The following is a 22,429-nucleotide window of genomic DNA, read 5'->3' on the forward strand; positions in this document are numbered from 1 at the left end:
TTAAGCATGAGAAAAAGATCTTTTCTTCCATATGTTATGGTGTTAAATAAATTAAATTGAATTGAACTGAATTGAATTAACACCAGGAATTCGCATTAAATCATTCTTAAACATCTCTCGTTCACTTTTTCATGACTGCTTGTGGTGCTACTTTTCAAATGAATAAAAGCAAAGAAAATGGAATTTGAAGTGAAGGAAAAGCAGCTCACAGGGATCTGTGACTTTGTTCCACTGTACTGAGTGTTGCTGTGTGGTGACATCATTTCTGTACACCATGTATTGTGATATTGTTGTATTAGGTTATCTGTGATCCCCACGTCTCTCTGTTAGACTTAATGGATTTACCTCTGAGCTTAAAAAAAAAAAAACTTGCACTTTTAAAATAAAAAAGACATAAATATAATTTATTTATTTTATATTTGCAGAAATGCAGCTAAGGTTATGAACATTTTACACTAAGATACTGCCAAATTATATGTACTTATATGTACTTCCCTTTAAATAAAACTGAAGCTTAGTTGATCAAAAACGGTTATTGTGCCATTAGTTAAAATAAATAAATGAACCTGAAAAGTCCTTAAACATTTGGTGAGACCACTTTCACTGCCAGCAGTTTCCAGCATTTCCTGAATTTCACTGTTAAATTAGGATTAAATTAGTTTAATTAAGTCTTACTAAGTATATTTACTCCAGGGCTACATAATATGCTTCACTGTTAATCTGAATAATAGCATGTTTTACAGTATTCATTTCACACCAGACTTGATGATTCACGAGAAATTGAATTTGTTAATAAAAATTAGTTGATCTTTTTCAATAAAAGTGAAATGATCCACTAATTTCTTCTCTGTTGACGAGACGAGCAGTGCTCCGCTGATGAAGACAAAGGATATTGAAGATGAAGTTTCTGGCATCAGTTGCAATAACTGTGTGTACTGCTTAGCATGGTTAATCGCTATGCTTTTACCAAAAATAAAAGTCCAATCCTTGTCATTCTAGCATAATAGAATAAATTTGTAATACACTAAAATCTATAAATTAGATCACACAGTGCGTGTGGATTCAGGATGTTAAAGGACTTGTATGTATGCTGTGTACCCACCAGGGAGTCGCTTCATGTTAACCACACAGTGTTAAAATATGCCTGCTGTCTCTTTCTCACATAGTCTCTGGATAATTAGTCTCTATGTAGTGGGAGTCTATCCCTCAGCTGTCCATTACCACCGATCGCTGGTCCTTACAGTTACCACACACACACACATGCACATACATAATATTCCATGTCCTTTATACTTACATACATATAGTAGAATACCCATACAGTAGATATCCACTCCCTCCCTCCAGGTTTCATTACAGTTATAAATAATTCAAGAGATAATTCAAGGGTGGTGGTGGGGTTATAGTGGCCCCCGGGCCCTCTGCATCTGTCAGGCAAACAGCAACCTGTCAGCTACGCTTTGTTTATGAGCAGCCGCCTCCCCTGTGTTACCCTGCCTGACACATACATACATTATAAAAACATGCATACATGCCACATTCATAAATGTGTGCGCATATGAAACTACATGTACACAGTTTTTCTTTAATTATTTTGTTACAGTGGCGAATTTGTCACCACACACACACACAGATGCACTTTATTTCCACCCCATTTCTTTCCAGGGGTCAGTGTTTGCTCCAGTTGCATCTCCAGTCAGTTACAACGGATTGCTGAGTAAACTGCTCTGTCTCCATGCTGGCAGACATTTCATGGTGGATACGATGGAGTGAGGCAGAGGTCATTTCTGATTTAGATTACCTCTCAGGTGTCAATGAAAGAAGGACTCCACCATCTGTTCATCCTCATGACTGTTCTGCTTTGTTTATGAAGGACAAATACAGCACAGATGTTTTCAATACAGTCCAAGGTCATCAAAGTTCACACTGATGAATTATTGTCCTGTCCTGACAGATACGAGTTGTTTGTTTGTTAGTTGTTGTTTTTTTTGTTCTTATTGTTTTTTTTTCTTGCCTATTTGAATTTAATATCGCAGAGAATATTTGTAATAATTATTCTTTATATACTTTGTGCTTTAACCCTGCATCCTCTTGTGTTCTCTTTAAGGCTCATGAGCGTTCTGAAAGCGTAGAGGTTACCTTTGTCACACAACTTGTCAAGAAGCTGATGATCATAATCGCCCGGCCCGCACGTCTCCTCGAGTGTCTGGTAAGGAAGACCTTCACAGACCTTCCAGATTATTTTTAATTATCTGAGATGAAGCTTATTCACCTTTTTCACCAAACCTTGCCCTGCTTGCTTATCCTCAACAGCTACTGAGTCCTTTTTGCATTTCAGTTACTAGTATTAACTGGAATTGTTTTTTTCATACTGTTCAGATTCACTCCATGAATGCTTGAAAAATGCAATTTAGAGCTTTCTGCTCCTTGGTGGAAATTTAAGCCAAGAAATTAATTTATGGGTCTTTCAAAACAGTCTAATGTACACACATGCTCACACATTAACACCTCTCAGCAACATTATGTTTAGACAACAGCAGAGCTTCTTTTCTTTGTCTGTCTGTCACCTATTCAAACTTCTCCCAGAGGACCTCCATGATTTTGGGATGAGAAAAAAAAAAAGTCCATATCCACACTCTAAACTGTGTCATTATTTTCCTCCTCTGACACGTGAACTGAAATCAGCGGATTGTAGTGCGAGTGCGAAAACCGATAAGTGGGATCGATAGGCAGGCAGGCAGGCTAACAATTCCAAGGAATTGGACTACTGGGAATCAGTTCTCTACAAGAACCGGTTCTCAATTTGTATCCCTGGATGAAATGATTCACATTTTCAGGCTAATAGATGGAACCAGCCATTTGTGAGCCCAGGAGTTAGACATTAGGGAAAAGACTGTGAAAAGGGGAAAGAAAGAAGGATGTGGAGTGCAGAAGACAGGGATAATTGGAGGGGCAGTAGAGGATGAGGAAGAGGAGGACAAGAGGGGAGGTTTCCCCAGTCCTCACATCAGTAGTTTTGACTAATTGCATGCAGCTGAAGCTGTGACACTGGACAGGATGGATTTTTACAAATGAAAGCACAGAGAGAGAAGAGGGGGAAGGATGTGTTTATACGTGTCCACAAGAAGGGAATAATCAGGCAGTATGTCTTAGTCAGAGGACACCGAAGTTTCTGCCCAGCAAAACCTCCTGTCCCATCTGCAGCTCCGTCCAAGTCTTCACTCTGTGATTGCTTTAGAATCACACAGAAGGTGTAGATCATGTTTTTTTCTGTGTAGCGCTGTTGTTGGGGCAACGCACTTTAAATCAGAGTTGAATATCTTGATCTAATAAAATAACCAGATGAATTTCTGTTTCTCTCCGTGTCTAGACTCAAACAGGACTGGAGCATTTTCTGCTAAATTATGAGATTTTGTTACCAGAGAATCATCACAGATACAGAACTACACAAATAAGTCTTCATATTATATGTTATTGTTTATTGTTATTATTGCAAGACAAAAGACTGAACAGCTAATGAAAGTCTGGACAGATCAAGGCTTGTAACCTTTTAAATTCACATGTGTCATGGCTGTCATAACAACTTACACGCCTGAGAATAAATTCTCATTCTGTTAGTACTTGATTTTGAACCTTAAGCTTTAATTTGTCTCCTCCATTCTCTCTTTATGCCACTCCTCCTTCATGACCTCCTTCCACTCTCTCTCCTTTGCAGGAGTTTGATCCTGAGGAGTTCTACCACTTGTTGGAAGCAGCTGAAGGCCATGCAAAAGAAGGCCAGGGCATTAAGTCTGACATTCCCCGATACATCATCAGCCAGCTGGGCCTCACCAGGGACCCTCTGGAGGGTAACATCAGCAGGCGTCAAATATTTCTTATTTAACTGGTTAACTGCTGTCTTTTTCTTTGGCCCCCTCGGTTCCTCTTTCTCCTGGTCATTGATCCTTGTGTCTCGTTGTAGAAATGACTCAGCTCAGCAGCTATGATAGTGGAAACCCAGAAACCCCAGAGACAGATGATTCAGTTGACGTGAGTATACAATGAAGGAGTGTTAAATAGGAATCTGTGAAAGTAGACCAAAAATGTAATCAGTTTAATTGACTTTATTTTTAATCATCTAATCAATTTGAAGTAACTTTTCAAGCAACTTGTAGATTCAGAAACATACAAAAGGGTAAATTTTACTAATCATTTATGAAAATATAGTAAAGATATTTTGAATTGTTCTTTTTTTTCAATGACTAGACATGGTTCTTCTTTTTGGGTTGAAAACCTTTCATGTTTTTTGCTTTTGTGTTTCAGACTCGAGTAGCCACAGTCCCAGCAGGATCACCACAGACTAAAGCCAAAACCCCTCGAGAGGAGGACTTTGAAAATATCAAGCTCATCAGTAATGGAGCCTATGGGTACAACAACATTCAACTCATCTTGGTGTCTCATTTTTAATATATGTTAAGTTCTTTGTAAAACCTGAAAACCTTTCTTGTCCTGTGCAGGGCTGTGTTTCTCGTGCGTCACAAGGAGACCAGGCAACGATTTGCTATGAAGAAGATCAACAAGCAGAACCTGATCCTGAGGAACCAGATCCAGCAGGCCTTTGTAGAGAGAGACATACTAACATTTGCTGAGAACCCCTTTGTTGTCTCAATGTTCTGTTCTTTCGAGACCAGGAGACACTTGTGCATGGTGATGGAGTATGTGGAGGGTAAGATAATTACTAGTTGTCATTAGTGGTGGTAGTAGTATTATGTTGTCTAATATTGCAACTCTCATGTGTCATCTATAGGTGGCGACTGTGCCACACTCCTGAAGAATATCGGAGCCCTGCCTGTGGATATGGCCCGTATGTACTTTGCTGAAACTGTCCTCGCCTTAGAATATCTTCACAATTATGGCATCGTGCACAGAGACCTCAAACCTGACAAGTAAGACTCAGATAACTAAAATAGGCATGGCATCACACTGTACCATGACTAGACAATACTGCCTGAAGCTGAGTGTTTGGAGCAGTCTGAAGCCTTTTTCACAGTTTTTTTTCGCAGTAATTACTTTGACATAAGTTGCTCATATGTGTTTTCTTTGTTTATGATTTTGTTGATTATTGTTATTACTAAGGTTAGAAACTAATAGAAATAGTGCACTGTTTTTCCAACATTTGCTGTCTGGACAGAAACTTTCAATTTTCTCTCGTGCAGTCTTCTCATCACATCTATGGGACACATCAAGCTGACGGACTTTGGCCTCTCTAAAATCGGTTTGATGAGTTTGACCACAAATCTGTATGAAGGACACATAGAGAAAGACACCAGAGAGTTTCTGGATAAACAGGTATGAGCTTATTTCTTTTCCTTTTTAAGGCTTATGTACTTGTCATTCAGAAGTTGTTAGTCAGTGAGCATACCCCCGATTCCTTTCTTAAATTTTGAATTACCTCAGTTTACAAAATGAATTTGATGTTTTATTCCGTATGAAACTCAGCAGAAAGGTTTTGCAGAGAGAAAGCCCAAGGGCAGTGTTTGCATGTTTGCATAGTGTTGGCTTCACTTTTCAGACCCAGAAGCTATGCCTATCTTTTCCTTAACAACACAGAATAAATACTTTTGTGTGTGTTTTTCATGTGCTGAGCTAACGTTCTGCTTTTGCAGGTTTGTGGCACTCCAGAGTACATCGCCCCCGAGGTGATTCTCCGTCAGGGCTACGGCAAGCCGGTGGACTGGTGGGCAATGGGAGTCATCCTGTATGAGTTCCTGGTGGGCTGCGCTCCCTTTTTCGGAGACACGCCAGAGGAGCTCTTTGGTCAGGTTATCAGTGGTGAGTACATCACCTGCCACATGGATTTTTATTAATGTTGTACTTTGTAAAATCAAGAGTATCCCAATATATAAGGTGCCACAAAGTTGCTATAGTTAAAAAGGTTTTTAATAATGCAAGAATAATTTACTAAACCAAACAGAAAAAGGAGGAGTGAAGGCAAAAGTGGGCAGTAGAGGAGGAGAGTCAGCCAGGCTCCCATAGCTTAATATGCTTATAAGTGAGCCTCACGGTCGGTGGTTAGTAAGGCTGAAAGAGAAAGAGGGTGAAGGTTAATGATGATCATCACAATAAACAAGAATTAAAGTATAAGAAGAAATACATGCAGAGTGTAATCTGGCTTTCACTTACATATTCCTACATAATAGATAAAAAGATATAATACATATTAATCTATTAATCCATCACTAGGGATGCGCATTAATTAGAGTTTAGCAATTTCGATTCCTTTCCGATTCTCTCTAGGTATGAACACAAAGTCAGTAACACAAATTGAAGTTAAAAAGCAGCACAAAGACACTTAAACGTGATCGCCACAGTGATTCTGCTTTAGAAATATGAACATGTAGAAATGGAGGCAGCAGCCTGTCTGTTTGTTCCTTTGTTACCTGTTGAAGTTCAGAATCCAATAAGTGTGACATTTTGAAAACTGAACTTCAGACTTAGCATTAAGGACTCAATGCTCGATATCCCTATAATGACTTAGTATTAAGTCACTCCAGGCAGACATGCTTTAAAGGGTTTTAACCCTTCAAAACCTTTGTGTAGTTACTGGTCTAATAACGGTGTTGCTTTGTAATCAGAATAATAAACATTTGAGCCTGATGGCTCCCAGCCTCAGCAGACTTCAGAAATGTTTAGATGCAGCTCTGCAGTAAAGGAGCCCAGGCTTCTCTGCAAGGACTAAAATCAATTGTGATTTCTGCTGTGTTCCTTTTCCCCTTTGAATTCCCTCAGATGATAGGCCTAATCAATGATCATAAACCTGTATTGATCCCACCGTCTCTTTTCTTGACTTCTGCCCACATTAATACAAAGTGGTGATAGAGGGCTGTAATGAAAGACATGACTCTTGATTGATCTATACTTTTAACGTTTTCCAGGTTAGTGCTCAGAGTTAGTGTCATTATTGTTGCAAACAGGAATGAATGAGAATCAGAATACTTTACAGTGCTCCAGTACAAACAGTAACAAAGACAGACAGTACACTAAGTAAGAAATAGCACAATATATACAATATATACGTGCATATATATATATATATATACATATAAGTCACTTATTGATAAATAGCTGAATAACAAGAAGGGCATGTGCAAAAAGGGTGTAGCTATTGCAGTATACAGTGTGTTAAGTGGATGAGTTGTACAGAGAGATGGCCACAGGCAGGAATGATTTCCTGTGTGGTTCAGTGGTGCTTTGTGGTGCTCTGTCTCTCACTGAACATGCTCCTGTGACTGACCAGCGTGTCATGGAGTGGGTGGGAGGTATTATCCAACATTGTTGGATAACGTTGGTTGAATGGTAGACAAAAGTACATACTTTTACATACTTTTGACAAAAAGTCTGAGAATCGAGGGAATTTGATCTTTTTTTTCTAAAAGTGAATGAATGCAGACTAATTTCGGTAAGATCAAAGTGTCATGTGCATGTCTTTGTGCTGTGTTAGATGAGATCATCTGGCCTGAGGGGGATGAAGCTCTGCCTCAGGATGCACAGGACCTTATTTCCAAGCTGCTGAGACAAAATCCTCTGGAGAGACTGGGCACAGGTAATGCACTGTAAAACAACTCTTACCAAAATAGTTTTTCAAGAATTAGATAAACATTACCACAAAGAAGTGCTACACTAAGATAAGACAAGACAAAATATAAAATATAAATATAATATAAAATATACAAATTTATGTGACCATAGGAGTGTGCTGGTATTCCTGTGTGAATTATTTAACCAGATTTTTATTTTGACCTTGGCAGTGTGTCAGTAAAACTGCTTTGGTTGCTGAAAAGTTACCTTCAAAGAAATCAGTAGCATTGCCTTTGCCACTGGGTGAAATTGCTATATTGTGTTGGAACTCATTCATCTCAACTCCCTTATCATTTTAGTCATGTAGAAATAACTGTTACTATACACGTTGCTGCATGCACATATTCAACTCTTTAATAAATAATCCAGGATTTGAAGGTGACAGAAAGTGTAGGATTTATCTGACATTGTATGTCGTGCTGAACTTCTCCATTTCATGTATAAAAAGGACTTTGAGCCAGAGGAGACAGGATCAGGGTCTGGCTTTATCCTTATTTAATTTGCACAGTCAAAAGTTTGGACACACCTTCTCATTTAATGGTTTTGCTTTATTTTCACTACGTTCCACATTGTAGAGACAGCCACCACCCTTTGCCACTCTTTGCTTTGTTGACAGTGCCTCAAACCCTTGGCCTTCTCTCAGTGACTTTCGTGATGTAGTCACCTGAAATGGTTTTCACTTCACAAGTGTTCCTTGTCAGGGTTCATTTGTAGAATTTGACAACTGTTAGAACTCATATTATGGCAAGAACCAATCAGCTAAGTAAAGAGAAACAACAGTCCATCATCACCAACATCACATCAGATTAGAGCCCAGATAAATGCCACACAGAGTTCCAGTAGCAGACACATCTCTAGATCAACTGTTCAGAGGAGACTGCCCAGATCAGGCCTTTATGGTCAAATATCTGCTAAGAAACCACTACTAAGGAAAAGCAACAAGCAGAAGAGATTTGTTTGGGCCAAGAAACACAAGGAATGAACATTAGACCAGTGGAAATCTGTGCTTTGGTCTGATGAGGCCAAATTTGAGATCTTTGGTTCCACTCACCGTGTCTTTGAGCGACGCAGAAAAGGTGAGCGGATGGTCTCTACATGCATGCTTCCCACCGTGAAGCATGGAGGAGGAGGTGTGATGGTGTGGGGGTGCTTTGCTGGCAACACTGTTGGGGATTTATTCAAAATTGAATGGCACAGTGAACCAGCATGGCTACCACAGCGTCCTGCAGCGACATGCCATCCCATCCGGTTTGTGGTTTAGTTCGACCATCATTTATTTTATAACAGGACAATGACCCCAAACACGCCTCCAGGTTGTGTAAGGGCTATTAGACCAAGAAGGAGAGTGATGGAGTGCTGCGCCAGATGGCCTGGCCTCCACAGTCACCTGACCTAAACCCAATTGAGATGGTTTAGGATGAGATGGACCGCAGAGTGAAGGCCAAAGGCCCAACAAGTGCTCAGCATCTCTGTGAACTCTTTCAAGACTGTTGGAAAACCATTTCAGGTGACGACCTCATGAAGCTCATCGAGAGAATGCCAAGAGTGTGAAAAGCAGTAATCAAAGCAAAGGGAGAGGATGTGTGGAAACTTTTGACTGGTAGTATACAGTGAAAAAAAAAAATTTTGGAATGTAATTCTCTTTCTTCCCATGTTTCAGAGGCCTTTTGTGTTCCGCATCACTGTCTTTGGCTTTTTTGTAGCTGTTCAGTTAGACGCTGTCAGCATGCGTTCTGCTAACTTGTAGGTTGTTCTTTGATGCTTGTGTTCCCCGCTCTTCAAAGCTTCAAAATTTAAGTGTGACAACCTTCCACCATAACAGATAGTGTTGTTTTTCTTACTGCCCTCCACCTTCACCCCCATCACCTACCCACCATATCTATCTCCATCCTTTCTATCTTCTCTTTCATTCTTCAACTCCACAGGAAGTGCCTTTGAGGTGAAGCAGCACCAATTCTTCACAGATCTGGACTGGAACAGCCTGCTAAGACAGAAAGCCGAGTTCATCCCCCAACTGGAGTCAGAGGATGACACCAGTTACTTTGACAGTATGTCTGCCAGTGCCTTACAGAGATTGTTTGCTGTTTGAAAGTCATGTAGTCTCGTTACAATCAATATGTGTCTGTCTCAGCTCGTTCTGATCGCTACCACCACGTGGATTCAGAGGAGGAGGAAGATACCAATGATGAAGAACATGTAGAGATACGACAATTCTCCTCCTGTTCGCCTCGCTTCAGCAAGGTACTCATTGATTCATCCATGTCTTGTACTTTTAAATCAACTGAATCTTCATTTGGAAGGTTATGCTCAGTAAATAAGCCAAAACCCTCAAATGACAGATATCAGTGAAATAAATGACCTTTTGATAATTTAATATTAGATACTGACATATTTTTGATTGTTTTAGTGTGTTTGAACTGATACACTTGGAGGATATTCTTAATGCCATTTACCATTTGATCCTGAGGACCATCAAACATTTTGGCATTGCATATATATTCAGAGTCAGAAAGGATTAAGAGTCTCTGCTCTAAAGATGATGTCTGATGCAGAGAAATGTTTTTATAGGTGTACAGCAGCATGGAACGTTTGTCTCTGCATGAGGAAAAGAGGACTCCTCCTCCCACCAAACGCAGCCTCAGTGAGGAGGGAGGAGATCGCATCGACAGCCTGAGTGGACTCAAGTCCAGAGATCGATCTTGGATGGTGGGATCTCCGGAGATGTGAGTTCATCTACACAAAAGACAACAGATATTTCCCAGCAGACATGTCTGTGCAAATCCACAGTGGGTAACTGTGGGTGAGCTGTGTGGTTGTGTGGTCTTGTTCACAAAAACCCACGTGGGCCCCAGGCTTGGTAAAAATGGCAAATGGCCTGTATTTGTATAGCGCTTTACTTAGTCCATAAGGACCCCAAAGCGCTTTACACTACATTCAGTCATCCACCCACTCACACACACATTCACGGCAAGCTACATTGTAGCCACAGCTGCCCTGGGGCGCACTGACAGAGGCGAGGCTGCCGGACACTGGCGCCACTGGGCCCTCTGACCACCACCATAAGGCAACGGGTGAAGTGTCTTGCCCAAGGACACAATGACCGAGACTGTCGGAGCCGGGGCTCGAACCGGCAACCTTCCGATTACAAGACGAACTGCCAACTCTTGAGCCACGATCGCCCGCTTGCTCATGGTCCATAGCAGTCTTGCCCTTTAGTGGCTCCAGTAGCTAAACCCACACATAAACAATGGGCATACTGTGGGTATCTCCCACTGTCGTCCAATTGGGCCCCACATTTCATGCCAGTTCTTGCGGCCACAGTGGGCTGTGGTCCATATGGATTTACACAAATTTCCCCTGCATGCCCCAAGTGAGCATGTTTGCTGGTTTATGTACTTTTTGCTTTATTCTAGTTAAAAATTATTATTATGATGATGTTGTCAGCTTTATTTATAGCTGTTCATGTGTTTGTTCTGTCCTGTCCTTCACCTTTACAGCCTGCGGAAGCGTTTGTCAGTCTCTGAGTCTTCCCACACAGAGAGTGATTCAAGCCCACCACTGACAGTCAGGAGACGCTGCTGCTCTGCTATTATTGAGATGCCGCGCTTTGCTATCTCCTCAGAGGAGGAAGGAGGCCAAGGGCAAGGTAAAGAAAGGCTGGCTCTGATAAACTGAAATAACCAAATTTCAGGGCAAAACTGTCCTTCAGCACAGTCTACAAACAACTGTTTGCCTACAAGTTGTTGCTGAAGTTTTTAATTTTTACCAGCATCTGCATTTAAGAAGGACTGCCACAAAATTCCTCAGTTTCTTATGATAAATATGCTGTATCGGTCATGCTCTTTCATGTGCCTGTCCAGTACACATAGCACAGCGAGTAGCTTAGCCCAAAAGAAGTTACTCATAATTTTTTTATTTTCTTTTTTCAAAAAGATGTAATAAGATATAATAAGTTGTAGCTCATTTGTGCCTCTAATTTGCTGATTTCTAAGGTGCACTTGGAAGTCGAAAGAGTCCCAGCCTGCTTGGCCCAAATGCAGTGAGGGGCCTGCGATGTGAAGAGCTGCCCCTCGCCATCCCAGAGCTTCCAGTGGAAAGAGAGCTGAAGCTTGACGAGTCTCCCACCACACCAAGCTCCACCTCCAGCCAACTGAGCAAAGCCACACTCACTCGTCAGTGTAGTTTATACACCTTATATATAAAGACAAAAATGTTAATGCTAACAGTACTAATGTGGTTTGTTGTTTTTAGGGGGATTAAATGGGTCACATGAAAATGTTACAAACGTGAAGATCAATGTGAACGAAAAAGATTGTTTCCAGATCTTTTGAAGTTTTCAGATCTGACCTAATTTGCTACTTTTGGTGTTATTTCTCAATTTTCCCATGTAAATACAGCAGGCAGTTCAGGCGATGCGTGCGAACGTGCCAACAGCAGTAACGGTGCTGCCAGCGGAGGTGCCAAAGCTGCAGCAGACAGCGACTCTCCCTCGATTCCAAGGGCCATCAGTGACTTGGCAGCTCGTAGGGCTCGCCATCGCATGCTGTCTGGAGATGCAGACAGACACGCAACAACCAGGCCACTCAACAAGGTCATCAAGTCGGCCTCGGCTACAACGCTGTCGCTGATGATTCCTGCAGGTACTTTCAAACATTTAAAAAATGAAGTTCTTAAAACCAAAAAGACAACATGAACAGCATTAACTTGGTCATAGTCTTTTGAATTATTGTGGACAGCTGCTGTCCTTTGCACTAGAGTAGAATGAATCTGCAACCATGCTACATGAAATCAGCTATAATCCGTCATGTTTTGTTCTTTTTTTTTTTTTAAAGACCATCATGGCGCTTCCCCATTGGCCAGCCCGATGTCTCCCCACTCACTGTCATCCAATCCATCATCACGAGACTCTTCACCAAGCCGGGACCTGTCTCCAGCTGTGACTAATGTCAAACCCGCCATCATCATCCACAGAGCTGGAAAGAAGTATGGCTTTACTCTGAGAGCCATCCGAGTGTACATGGGTGACTCTGACATCTACACTGTACATCACATGGTGTGGGTGAGTGTCGCACCAGATTTAGTAATGATACTGATGATAAATACCATATGTTAAAAATAAAACCAAACCGATTACAGCAGATAGCTGCCCCTGACTGATTCTGGTCTTCCCTAAGGCTTCTTCCTGTTAAAAGGGAGTTTTTTCTCCCTGCTGTCACCAGGTGTTTGCTCATTTGCTTTTTGTCTGATTGCTGGGCTTTACTTTCAAATACTGCAGGGTCGACCTATACCATAAAGTGTGTTTAGACAACTGTTGTTGTAAGTTTGTGATATATATATTGAATTAAAAACAGTGGACTATAGGACAAAAGGATAAAGCTAAAGCTACAAAAATACAACAGTGTTCAGTGTGGAACACTAGGTGTATAAAATGTCAGTTAAATACAGAATGTAATGATTTGTAAGCCATTGCTTTTAAGGATATGAAGGAAAGTATACTTGATAAAGTATATCAAGTAAAACAAACATATCAGCAGATGAATGGCTACTCGTTGAAACTGCCAGCAGCACATTTAAAATAGTTGTGGCAGGGACACATTTAGGCCTGTTTGGCAAATCCTCCTCTTTAAGAGAAATTCTGTAAGAGTTCAGAAACTGAGAAGAACAAATGAAGTTGTTCTGAAAGCTAAATGTTTTCCCTACTCTTACTTGATAGAGTGTTTCAGGTGTTCAACATTCAGTGCCCCCCTTTATTGTGTTTGGCTTTATAAATGTTTGTAGTTGACAGGTCCGGGCTGCAGGCAGGCCAGTTTTGCATCTGCAGCTTTATTACTATATAATCATAAAGTCATGTTTGTGTTGATGAAATAAACGAGGTAAAATACATTGCTCCAAAATCTGTATACACTATGGCCTTCACAGATGTGAGAAACTACCCATCCTATGTGCACTAATGTACCCCAACTGGCTTTCAGCTGCTTGCAGATAACAAGCTGGTTGGTCTGTCTCTGCTACAGGACAGACCATTGATCAGACCACAGGATAGTTTTGAACTTTTCCTCTTAAATTAGCGTGGGCACAGAGACGGTAGCTCCTTTTCTGGATCGTATTTGTTTGTTGTGTGCATAGCAGAGTTTTAACTAACGTTTGTGGATGCAGCTGTTATTTTCACTGAGATATCTGAAAACGAAATTTGTATCAGATTTAACAATGAAAATTAGTTTTTTTTGTTTTAAGCTGTTGAACTATTTGTCCAAACTGTCTTTCATGTTTGGTAGCTCTTTCCCCATTATCACTTTGTTTTAATAGATGTCTGTGAAAGGACTCTGTAATAGTATCCCTGTGTTTGCAGGAGTCTTGTTGTTGACAGAAGGTGGCAGTAATAGTAGTGACTGAAATATTTCTACATCCTTTTTTCGTTCACTTTCTCCCTCCTCTTTTTTTCCCTTACACTCCTCTAACTCTCTGCTCACTGCCAGCATGTGGAGGAAGGTGGACCGGCCCACGAGGCAGGGCTCAGAGAGGGTGACCTGATCACCCATGTTAATGGGGAGCCAGTCCATGGCCTGGTTCACACAGAGGTAGTGGAGCTTATTCTAAAGGTACGGGATCACAACCTTTTGTACTCACTAAAGTAACTTTTTGAGTGGACAGCAAAAACATCAGTCTTCTCCTTCTCTTTGTATTCTTTCTGTTTGAATTGATTCTTTGCAAAATAAAGATACGAGTCAAGCTGATCAAAAATTCTGTGACCTTACATGTGGTAACAGAATTTTAGTTGAGACCTTTTGACTTCTCACCTCATACACACAACTTAACATGTTTTGTAAAGATATCTTTTTCTAAAAGTAAGAAATGTTTCTATTGCTTGGTCGTCACTCAGAGTGGTGCCAAAGTGTCCATCTCTGCAACCCCGTTTGAGAACACGTCCATCAAAGTTGGCCCTGCTCGAAAGACTACCCACAAATCCAAGATGGCAAGACGAAATAAGAAAACCAAGAACAAGGAGGGACAGGACAGGTGGGAAATACACACACACACAAGTCGAGCAATAACAAGTGTGCTTGTGCAAAGAATTCTTGAACAATCTTAAGAGATAAAGAAGACCCGTTGGACTTGTTTAAGTTTGTTGAAGACATTTCACCTCTCATCCAAGAAGCTTCTTTGGTTTAAAAACAGTCCCAGAACAGGGATGTTGTGACAATGACAGTGGGACTCTTCACCTTTTGCCCTTTGATCAGTGGTTGTTTATGAATGGTCATGACAATTTGCGCAGTTCTTGATCAATTAATTGTTTCTCCTCCGACAGTAAGAAGAGGACATCTCTTTTCCGGAAGATCACCAAACAGGCATCTCTCCTCCACACTAGCCGCAGTCTGTCCTCTTTAAACCGCTCACTGTCCTCAGGGGAAAGCGGGCCCGGCTCACCAACACACAACCTGTCACCTCGGAGCCCAACTCAGGGCTACAGGTCCACCCCAGACTCCACGCATTCAGGTGAGACACACATTTGGATAGTTTTTTGTTTTCTTTTTAATCTGTGTGTGTATGTCTGTTTTTTGTTTTGTTTTTTTACATGTGCAAAACACACATTCAAAAATAAAATGAATCATATTTGGTATATCTCTGCTACATTATTGTTCTTCCTTTATGTCTCACAGTGGGTGGGAACTCTTCCCAGAGCAGTTCACCCAGCTCGAGCGTCCCAAACTCTCCAGCAAGCTCCGGCCACATTCGACCCAGCTCCTTGCATGGACTTGCCCCAAAGCTCCAGCGCCAGTACCGCTCCCCTCGGCGCAAGTCAGCTGGCAACATTCCCCTCTCCCCTCTGGCCCGTACACCTTCTCCCACCCCTCAGAGTAGCTCTCCTCAGCGCTCTCCTTCACCACTCTCCAGCCACACTCTGGGCCAGTCCTCCATGGGTCAGTCATTCCCTGTGAAGCTCCACTCCTCTCCTCCTCTGGTGAGGCAGATATCCAGACCCAAGAGTGCAGAGCCTCCACGTTCTCCGCTCCTCAAGAGGGTGCAGTCAGCTGAGAAACTAGCAGCCTCTCTCACCAACTCTCCTTCATCTTCGGGCATGGCAGCAGCAGCAGAAAAGAAACTGGCAGTTGGCGCAGCTGTGGGGAGCCGTAAACACAGCCTGGACATCTCGCATTCTGAGTTTAAGAAGGAGATTCTGCAGAGGGAGCCGAGCTTACAGAGCCTCCAGGTAGATACTGCCTTCACACAAAGTTGGGTCTAACACATAATCAACATAATAATCATAATAATGAGAGTCTGTTTAGGACATGCAGGTATTATGGTTCTCACATTTGGAAATAGATCTGTTGTGGGGGAGATAAAGAGTTTTTATTTTGATATAACAAATAGGCAAAAAGATCCAAATAAGATCTAAAATGTAAAGAAGTCTTCAAAGGTTTTTCCTTTGATTTGGTGTGTGTGTGTGTGTGTGTGTGTGTGTGTGTGTGTGTGTGTGTGTGTGTGTGTGTGTGTGTGTGTGTGTGTGTGTGTGTGTGTGTGTGTGTGTGTGTGTGTGTGTGTGTGTGTGTGTGTGTGTGTGTGTGTGTGTGTGTGTGTGAGTGATGTCATGGAGGTAGGAGTCAATAATTCTTCACACAAGTAAAACATCCATCACAAAAGATGACACAAAAACCTCAATATAATTTAATAAAACTGCATAAATAAGAGAAAACTCATAAAATGTGTAGAACTTATTGTTCCCAAATGGTAACTGAGTTAAAGCTAAAATAAAATGTGTGTAAACTGGTGATGAAATGTTGTAGCTCTACTGAGCTTTGCTTCCTCTGTGGGGTTTCAGATTCATTTTTTTTCTTAGACACAAGCAGATAAAGTTTTATTGCAGAGGTTGTATTATATACCAGCACAGTCAAGCCTGTAACCTGGTTTAACTTTCCCCAAAACACATTATACTTTGAACACAGCACACTGCAGAAATGGATTAAATTCTAACAGTGGAATCCACAACACAGTCATTTTTTAGCTTCCCAGACAGCAGATCTCAGGATAACTGTTCGCTTCACTGTGCAAAGAGTGGGATTTTCAGAACAGTGAGTGCTTTAACAAGGATATTCTGTGTCTGTTTGCTTATTGACCACTAGGAGTCATCCAGCGAGGGTCTGCTGTCTTCAGCAGGACGTGGTGTGGAGAAAGGCAGTCTGCACAAACACTCTTCTTCATCCAGGAAGTTAGGGCGGCAGGAAGGAGATGGCACACTCGGTGTGGTGTCTGGCTCGCTGGGTCTGTCAGCAGGGAAGAGCAAGCTGAAGGACAAACTGTCAGCCATCAGGCAAGACAGAGCTGAGCGAAGAGAGTCTCTGCAGAAGCAAGATGCCATCCACGAGGTGGATTCATCTGAGGATGAGACGGATGAAGGCTCAGAGGACAGCCAGGATGGACGCAGGGGGAATATGTCCACTCCACCTCCTCTTCTGAGACCCACCACTGTGAGAACAGGTCCTGGAGGCACTCTGCCATCCCTTTGCCTCTCCCCCTGCACTCCTCACGCTACATTCAGTCATACAGGGCCCTCTCAGGTAGGCAGACCCAGCCCCTCGCACACTTTACCACCTGTTGCAGAGACTAAGCCCAGTCAGACTCCCTGCTCTCAAGGATCAACAGATGGAAGCTTGGCCCCGTCCACAGAGGACGATGCAAGACGAGAGAGGAAGGTTCTAGAGCCCAGCAGTACAACAAATACCATTCAGGGTCCCCTTCCTTTTTCCACACCAGGCAGTGCATTCATCTCAGTTAGCAAGGACACTTTTATTAAGCCAGCTCCTCCAAAAGACTCAAAGACTGTCATGGGGAAGACTGTACCATCAGAACGCAGAGCAGATGGCCAAACGATCGGCAGCCCCAGAATCACCACTCCCTGTACAGAGAGCTCCACAGGTACTCCAAAGACCACAGACTCCAAGACCACCTCAAGTACTGCAGAGTGCCAAACCACTGACACCCACGATACTGCTCGCACTTCTTGCTCATCTCCTGGCATCCCTAAGGAGAAGAAGGAGGCTGACAATCGGAGACTGTGTGCAGCTGCAGCTGCTGCTGCAAGTCTCAGCACCTCACCTTCATCCACTTCCAGCTCTAATTCAAGTTCAGGATCCCCAGTTCCCCCTTCTGAAAGTGGAGTCGACAAAGTCGTGTCCCAGCTCGCAACAGTAGCTAAAAGTGTTCTGGGTCCAGTCAAATTCAACACCAAGGAGCAGAAACCATCCAGAGGTGGCGCCTCAGAAGTCCCACCTGCTGACCCTGTCCCTTTCCCCTCCAAACAGGTCCCGACCCTTCAGTCACCTCAACTCTCCCCAAACAGGCAGAAAACTCAATGTGTTGCTTCACCAACCACCACCAACCACATGAGACCAGCCAAATTGACCACCCCGAAAGACTGTACAGCTTCTCAACCTCGATCCTGCACAGATGTTCCAGAAAGGCAAGCATCAGAGTCTGCAGGCAGAGACAGCACCGCCACCTCTGCATTTGCACAGAGGTTCGGTACAACAGCAGCAGCAACTCAGTCCACTCTTAGCACAGCCCCACCCACTTCTGCAGCAACTGAGCCTCAGCGCAAGAGGTCAGACCCCCAGACGACGACAGCTACCACTGCTGCCTCGCAACAAGACAAAGCAACCAGCAAGAAGACGTAGCAGCAAACCTACCACAGTACCAGAATAAAACATGAAGATCACAGGGCTCAGTGTTGGCTCCAAGTTTTAAAACTTTGACAAACTGCATGTTCGGGAAAAAAACACATTTACAGCATCACACTAATCAGAAAGCAAAGTAAACACACAGCAGGAGAGCAGAGCCAGATGTGGTAGTCCCAGCTTTAATCCAGCTGTTCTGTGCTCTTTATGTTTATCTTATGTTCATGAGAGTTCTGCTTGACAGAATGTGATGAGGAGTTTGGGGGTCTTTGCTTTTCTGCAAACATATAAGGGGCTAGAAACACAGTACTGCTCAGCAGTCCAAGGAGACACTACTTTAAAAAGTACACACACACACACGCACAGCTTTTTCACTCATCTTGTGCTGCCTCATTATCTCACCTTGATGTCGAGCAGAGCCTCCACACACGTTCCTCGAAGAGATCAGGACGTGCCTTACTTAACGCACTCCTCTTTCTCCCTGTCTTTTCGATTCCTCTTCACATCCCTCCTTTCTGAGCATCCACTTATGATTGACAGAAAGTTGTATCTGAGCAATAAAGTACAACATTATATTCAGTAATCTGTTTAAATGCATTTAGAATTGTTAGTAAGAGTCAAGCATCGTCATTGTACATGCAGCACCCTGCAAATAGGCCAAATTCTGCTTTCACTGTGCTCCCTGTTGATCCAACACAGTCGGTCTTCAGGACCCTGTAGGTCTGCTTCAACCTCTGCAGCCGACTCTGAAACTTTTATTCTGTTATTGCACAGCAAATTGTGTACTTGCTGGACATTTGCAGAGTTCATCGCTTTCCTGGATTATTTCAGAACCCACTCTGTTCCCAGTGTTTTTAATAGTTTTATTTCTATCATGCGCAGTTACGTTTTTTAGTTTGTTTGTTTTTTTAACTTTAAAACTGCTTAAAATAAGAGCATCTAATAAATAAAATGAAAACTTGCAGTGGTTTTTGCTGACTTTGTGAAACACAGCTGTTGTACAGCAGTGTTGGCTCACAGTGAGTGAAGTATTGGAGGGACAGGACAGGAATGCAGCCAAGTCAGTGTCTCTTCAGTGTTTGAACTAATCATTTTCACATAGTCTAAGCCCTGAAATGTCCTGATTTCCAGTAGATGTTCCCATTTAGGGTGAAGTACAGGATGTGTACAAATACTGAAATATTGCCCCTCTTGTTTTACCAGATATATACATCCATACATTGTGTCAGTTTTAGACGATTACCTTTTCCAACAGCTTTGTTGGAAAACACAAATACATGTATTCTTTACAAGGATTGTGCCGTAGTCATAATTTGTTGCAGGTTTTCTTAGCTGGGCTTCAGATGTCCTTTAACTGTCGTGACCCCATAATCAGTGGTTGAGTATTTTAGATGAAGTGGGATTAGGTTTTAAAAATGGGAAACCCTGGACGCTGCTATTTATAGATGTCAGCGGCTGTCCCATTAGGCCCTTGCTCTTTCAAAATGGACAGTGGATCTCACCCATTGTGGCAAAACTGTGATCCTCCAACTCCGTTTTTATTTTTCTGTTGTGTGCAAAGTAACAGGGAGACAGATTTGGTGAGTGGTCCTGGTGGTGAGATAGGATTGTAGATTGCCGCTGTACGGCACTGCAGATGCAAAGGATTTGATCATGTGCCTGACTTTGATTGACTCAGTCATCTACAAAAACCTCATTTAGTTATACCAGAATTCAATTAAAGCAGAAACACTCAGAGATGCACCGTTTAAAAATAAAAGAATTCAGGTGATGTAAAGTAACATGGCTAGTTTCCACCTGAAACCCTGCTCTGCTGGGTCTCCATCTGGTTATTTTTGGCCCCCGTCTGCCTCTGAAGGCTGCACTGCTTTTATTTGGTATCAGGACCAACTCGCTGTGTTCATCCTGTAAAGTTTTCTTTCTGTAACACATAAGGAGGAATCTGTGCATGATCGTCTGTGTAGAATATTTCAAAGTATGTTGTGTTTTATACACTGTTTGCGTGGGTGTGTGTTCAGAATTCCCTGCAGCCTACCTGTGTATATGTGCTGGGCTGTCGACATGTCTGTGTCAGGCATGAGGCTCTGCATTGATCTCGCACGATTGGGAAGAAAGGCAAACTGTCGCTGAAAGGAGAGCTGGTCTGGATGTTTGACCACTGATTCAGAGTGCTACTACTGTTTTCGCAGGTGAAAGCAAAAACTGCACTTAGCCTGTTTATTTCAGTGATTTCAGTTTTTTGTTTCTGAATTACACTTTAATGACAAACTGATTTGATTCTTAGTGTTTTTAGTTTGATCTTTCAAAGTGAGCTCAAGCACACATAGCCCAACCCACAGGATGGCCTCTTCTCGTCAGTTTAAAGTGTTTTGTGTCTTGTGTGGAGCTTGTTTCACTGCAGGGGGAGCAGCAGAGTTCACTCGTTTCAGTTTGCATATTAAGGACACCGTAAAAGTGACTTTGACAGTGACTGTGGTAATCTGTATTATGTTTACATGTTGATTATGTTTGTTTGTGTGTATGTGTTGGGGGGTGGGAGTGTCAATGGAACTTCTAACAAGCTTCTAACAGGCTAGGATGATTATCAGCAAGGTGAGCATAATGTGATAGGTTCACATTGTGTCATGTGATGAAGTGTTTGCAAATGATGGCGATTCAGCACATTTCTCTGCTGTCTGTGGAACGCATCAGTGGCACGGAGCCGTTCCCCTCTGAGGGTCAGAACGCTCTGGCCGATCTGACGAGAGTCGGGGAGTTGATAACTTTTTGTACGTCATCAAACTTGAACTGTTTAGTGTCAATGAGATTATCCGACCATACTGGATGTTGTTTATACACAGTCCAAACCTTTTGGTTCTTTCTGTGGCATTATCAAGATAATGGTGTTGGGAGAGAGAATAGCCTTGAGCAGAAATGATTCTGTGGGCAGATTTTTAACCACTGATTAATTTTTAGAGCAAGTGAGCACGTGATTGTAAGCATGTGTAAAGATTTGAGCCCAAAAACTGTTCTGTCTGTGGACTGAAGCAAGAAACAAGTAGTTGGATTTATTTTAACTGTGTTCTCAGTTTGGGATTTTTCTGTTAACAGAAAAACTGGAACTAGAGTAGAGTCCGTTTCAACAGCATGTTTTCATGTATCCTTATTAAAAATCTACATTATATATCAACTAACAAATGTTGACCAATATCAGTCAAATATGAGTACTGCCGCCTCACAAATCTGCAAAAACGGTCTTTGGCAAAGACTGTATTCCAATTCCAGTTAACAGACTTCTGATCATCTGAAAGCTAGCATTCACAAATAGGCATCAAAGTTGGGCACTTCTTGGCGCTGGCAAGAAGCAAGCTCATTTTGCTATGATTGCAAACACAAATGTTGTAGTTTCATCATTTGTAAACCACAGATGACAGATGATAAACGTGTTGAGATTCCAGACCACAAAATATAAGTGTGCTCTACAACTTCTATTCTCATGCGGCAGTTTAGTTCCCGATTGACAGATCCACAGATCGAACTGAGCATACTGACCTGTTAATGGTGTCCCACGTTTCGTCCCAAGCCCTGGGATTGATTAACATGTGGAATTGTGATTTAGTCACTGAAGAGCTTCCCTGCACTTCTGATTCACGAGCATCACAAGGATCGACGAGCTTTTACTATGAGGCATATAGATGATTTAAACATGTGACTTTGGGTATGACGAGGTACGAGGAGAAGCGTTCTTACCACTGAACCACCACTTCATGAGATTCAGTGCTGTTTCAACGTACATCCGTTAAACTGATATTAAGGGATTGTGTTGGCTCTGTAAAGCAAGAAAAATACTTTTATTGCCTCGAGTCTTGTAGACAAGGGCAGTATTTCCACGCTTTGTGTTGTCTTGTAGGAGTGATGAAGATGAGAAAGAAGATTTAGCTGTGTATTGTAAAAGCTTCAGAAAGGGTTTAAGAGGGAGAGATGGGGAAAAAAACATTGCTAGAATAAAAACCAGTGCAATATCTTTTTATTTTTTATTGTGGTAAAAGCATGTTGTTGTCAATGTTACCTTGCAACAGTAATAAAGTTTTTTTCATAATCTACGCTTGCATTGTGCACTGATTGATTGTGTTTTTACGATTCGCTCTCTTTTATGTGGTGCA

At 42.1% G+C, this 22,429-nt stretch overlaps 1 protein-coding gene across 7 annotated transcripts in view; it reads left to right on the forward strand.

Annotated features, from left to right (window-relative positions):
- The window catches only part of mast2 (microtubule associated serine/threonine kinase 2), a 148,320-nt gene extending 125,951 nt beyond the window's left edge, over positions 1 to 22,369 (forward strand). For 6 of the 7 annotated variants that reach the window (XM_031743846.2, XM_039600713.1, XM_039600712.1 and 3 more), the window contains 21 exons: positions 2,108 to 2,209; positions 3,716 to 3,848; positions 3,962 to 4,029; positions 4,303 to 4,406; positions 4,497 to 4,705; positions 4,787 to 4,925; positions 5,196 to 5,328; positions 5,646 to 5,811; positions 7,481 to 7,582; positions 9,543 to 9,665; positions 9,749 to 9,858; positions 10,186 to 10,340; positions 11,115 to 11,263; positions 11,610 to 11,789; positions 12,015 to 12,257; positions 12,450 to 12,676; positions 14,094 to 14,216; positions 14,498 to 14,634; positions 14,924 to 15,111; positions 15,276 to 15,826; positions 16,737 to 22,369. In XM_031743846.2, the coding sequence (XP_031599706.1) occupies positions 2,108 to 2,209; positions 3,716 to 3,848; positions 3,962 to 4,029; positions 4,303 to 4,406; positions 4,497 to 4,705; positions 4,787 to 4,925; positions 5,196 to 5,328; positions 5,646 to 5,811; positions 7,481 to 7,582; positions 9,543 to 9,665; positions 9,749 to 9,858; positions 10,186 to 10,340; positions 11,115 to 11,263; positions 11,610 to 11,789; positions 12,015 to 12,257; positions 12,450 to 12,676; positions 14,094 to 14,216; positions 14,498 to 14,634; positions 14,924 to 15,111; positions 15,276 to 15,826; positions 16,737 to 18,287 (4,893 nt within the window). In that variant the 3' untranslated portion in view covers positions 18,288 to 22,369. The remainder of the gene's footprint in view (positions 1 to 2,107; positions 2,210 to 3,715; positions 3,849 to 3,961; positions 4,030 to 4,302; positions 4,407 to 4,496; positions 4,706 to 4,786; positions 4,926 to 5,195; positions 5,329 to 5,645; positions 5,812 to 7,480; positions 7,583 to 9,542; positions 9,666 to 9,748; positions 9,859 to 10,185; positions 10,341 to 11,114; positions 11,264 to 11,609; positions 11,790 to 12,014; positions 12,258 to 12,449; positions 12,677 to 14,093; positions 14,217 to 14,497; positions 14,635 to 14,923; positions 15,112 to 15,275; positions 15,827 to 16,736) is intronic. The other variant, XM_031743848.2, reaches the window with a different exon arrangement.
- Positions 22,370 to 22,429: the final 60 nt, after the last annotated feature.

Source organism: Oreochromis aureus, linkage group 17 (assembly GCF_013358895.1).
Source record: "Oreochromis aureus strain Israel breed Guangdong linkage group 17, ZZ_aureus, whole genome shotgun sequence".
Classification (NCBI taxonomy): domain Eukaryota; kingdom Metazoa; phylum Chordata; class Actinopteri; order Cichliformes; family Cichlidae; genus Oreochromis; species Oreochromis aureus.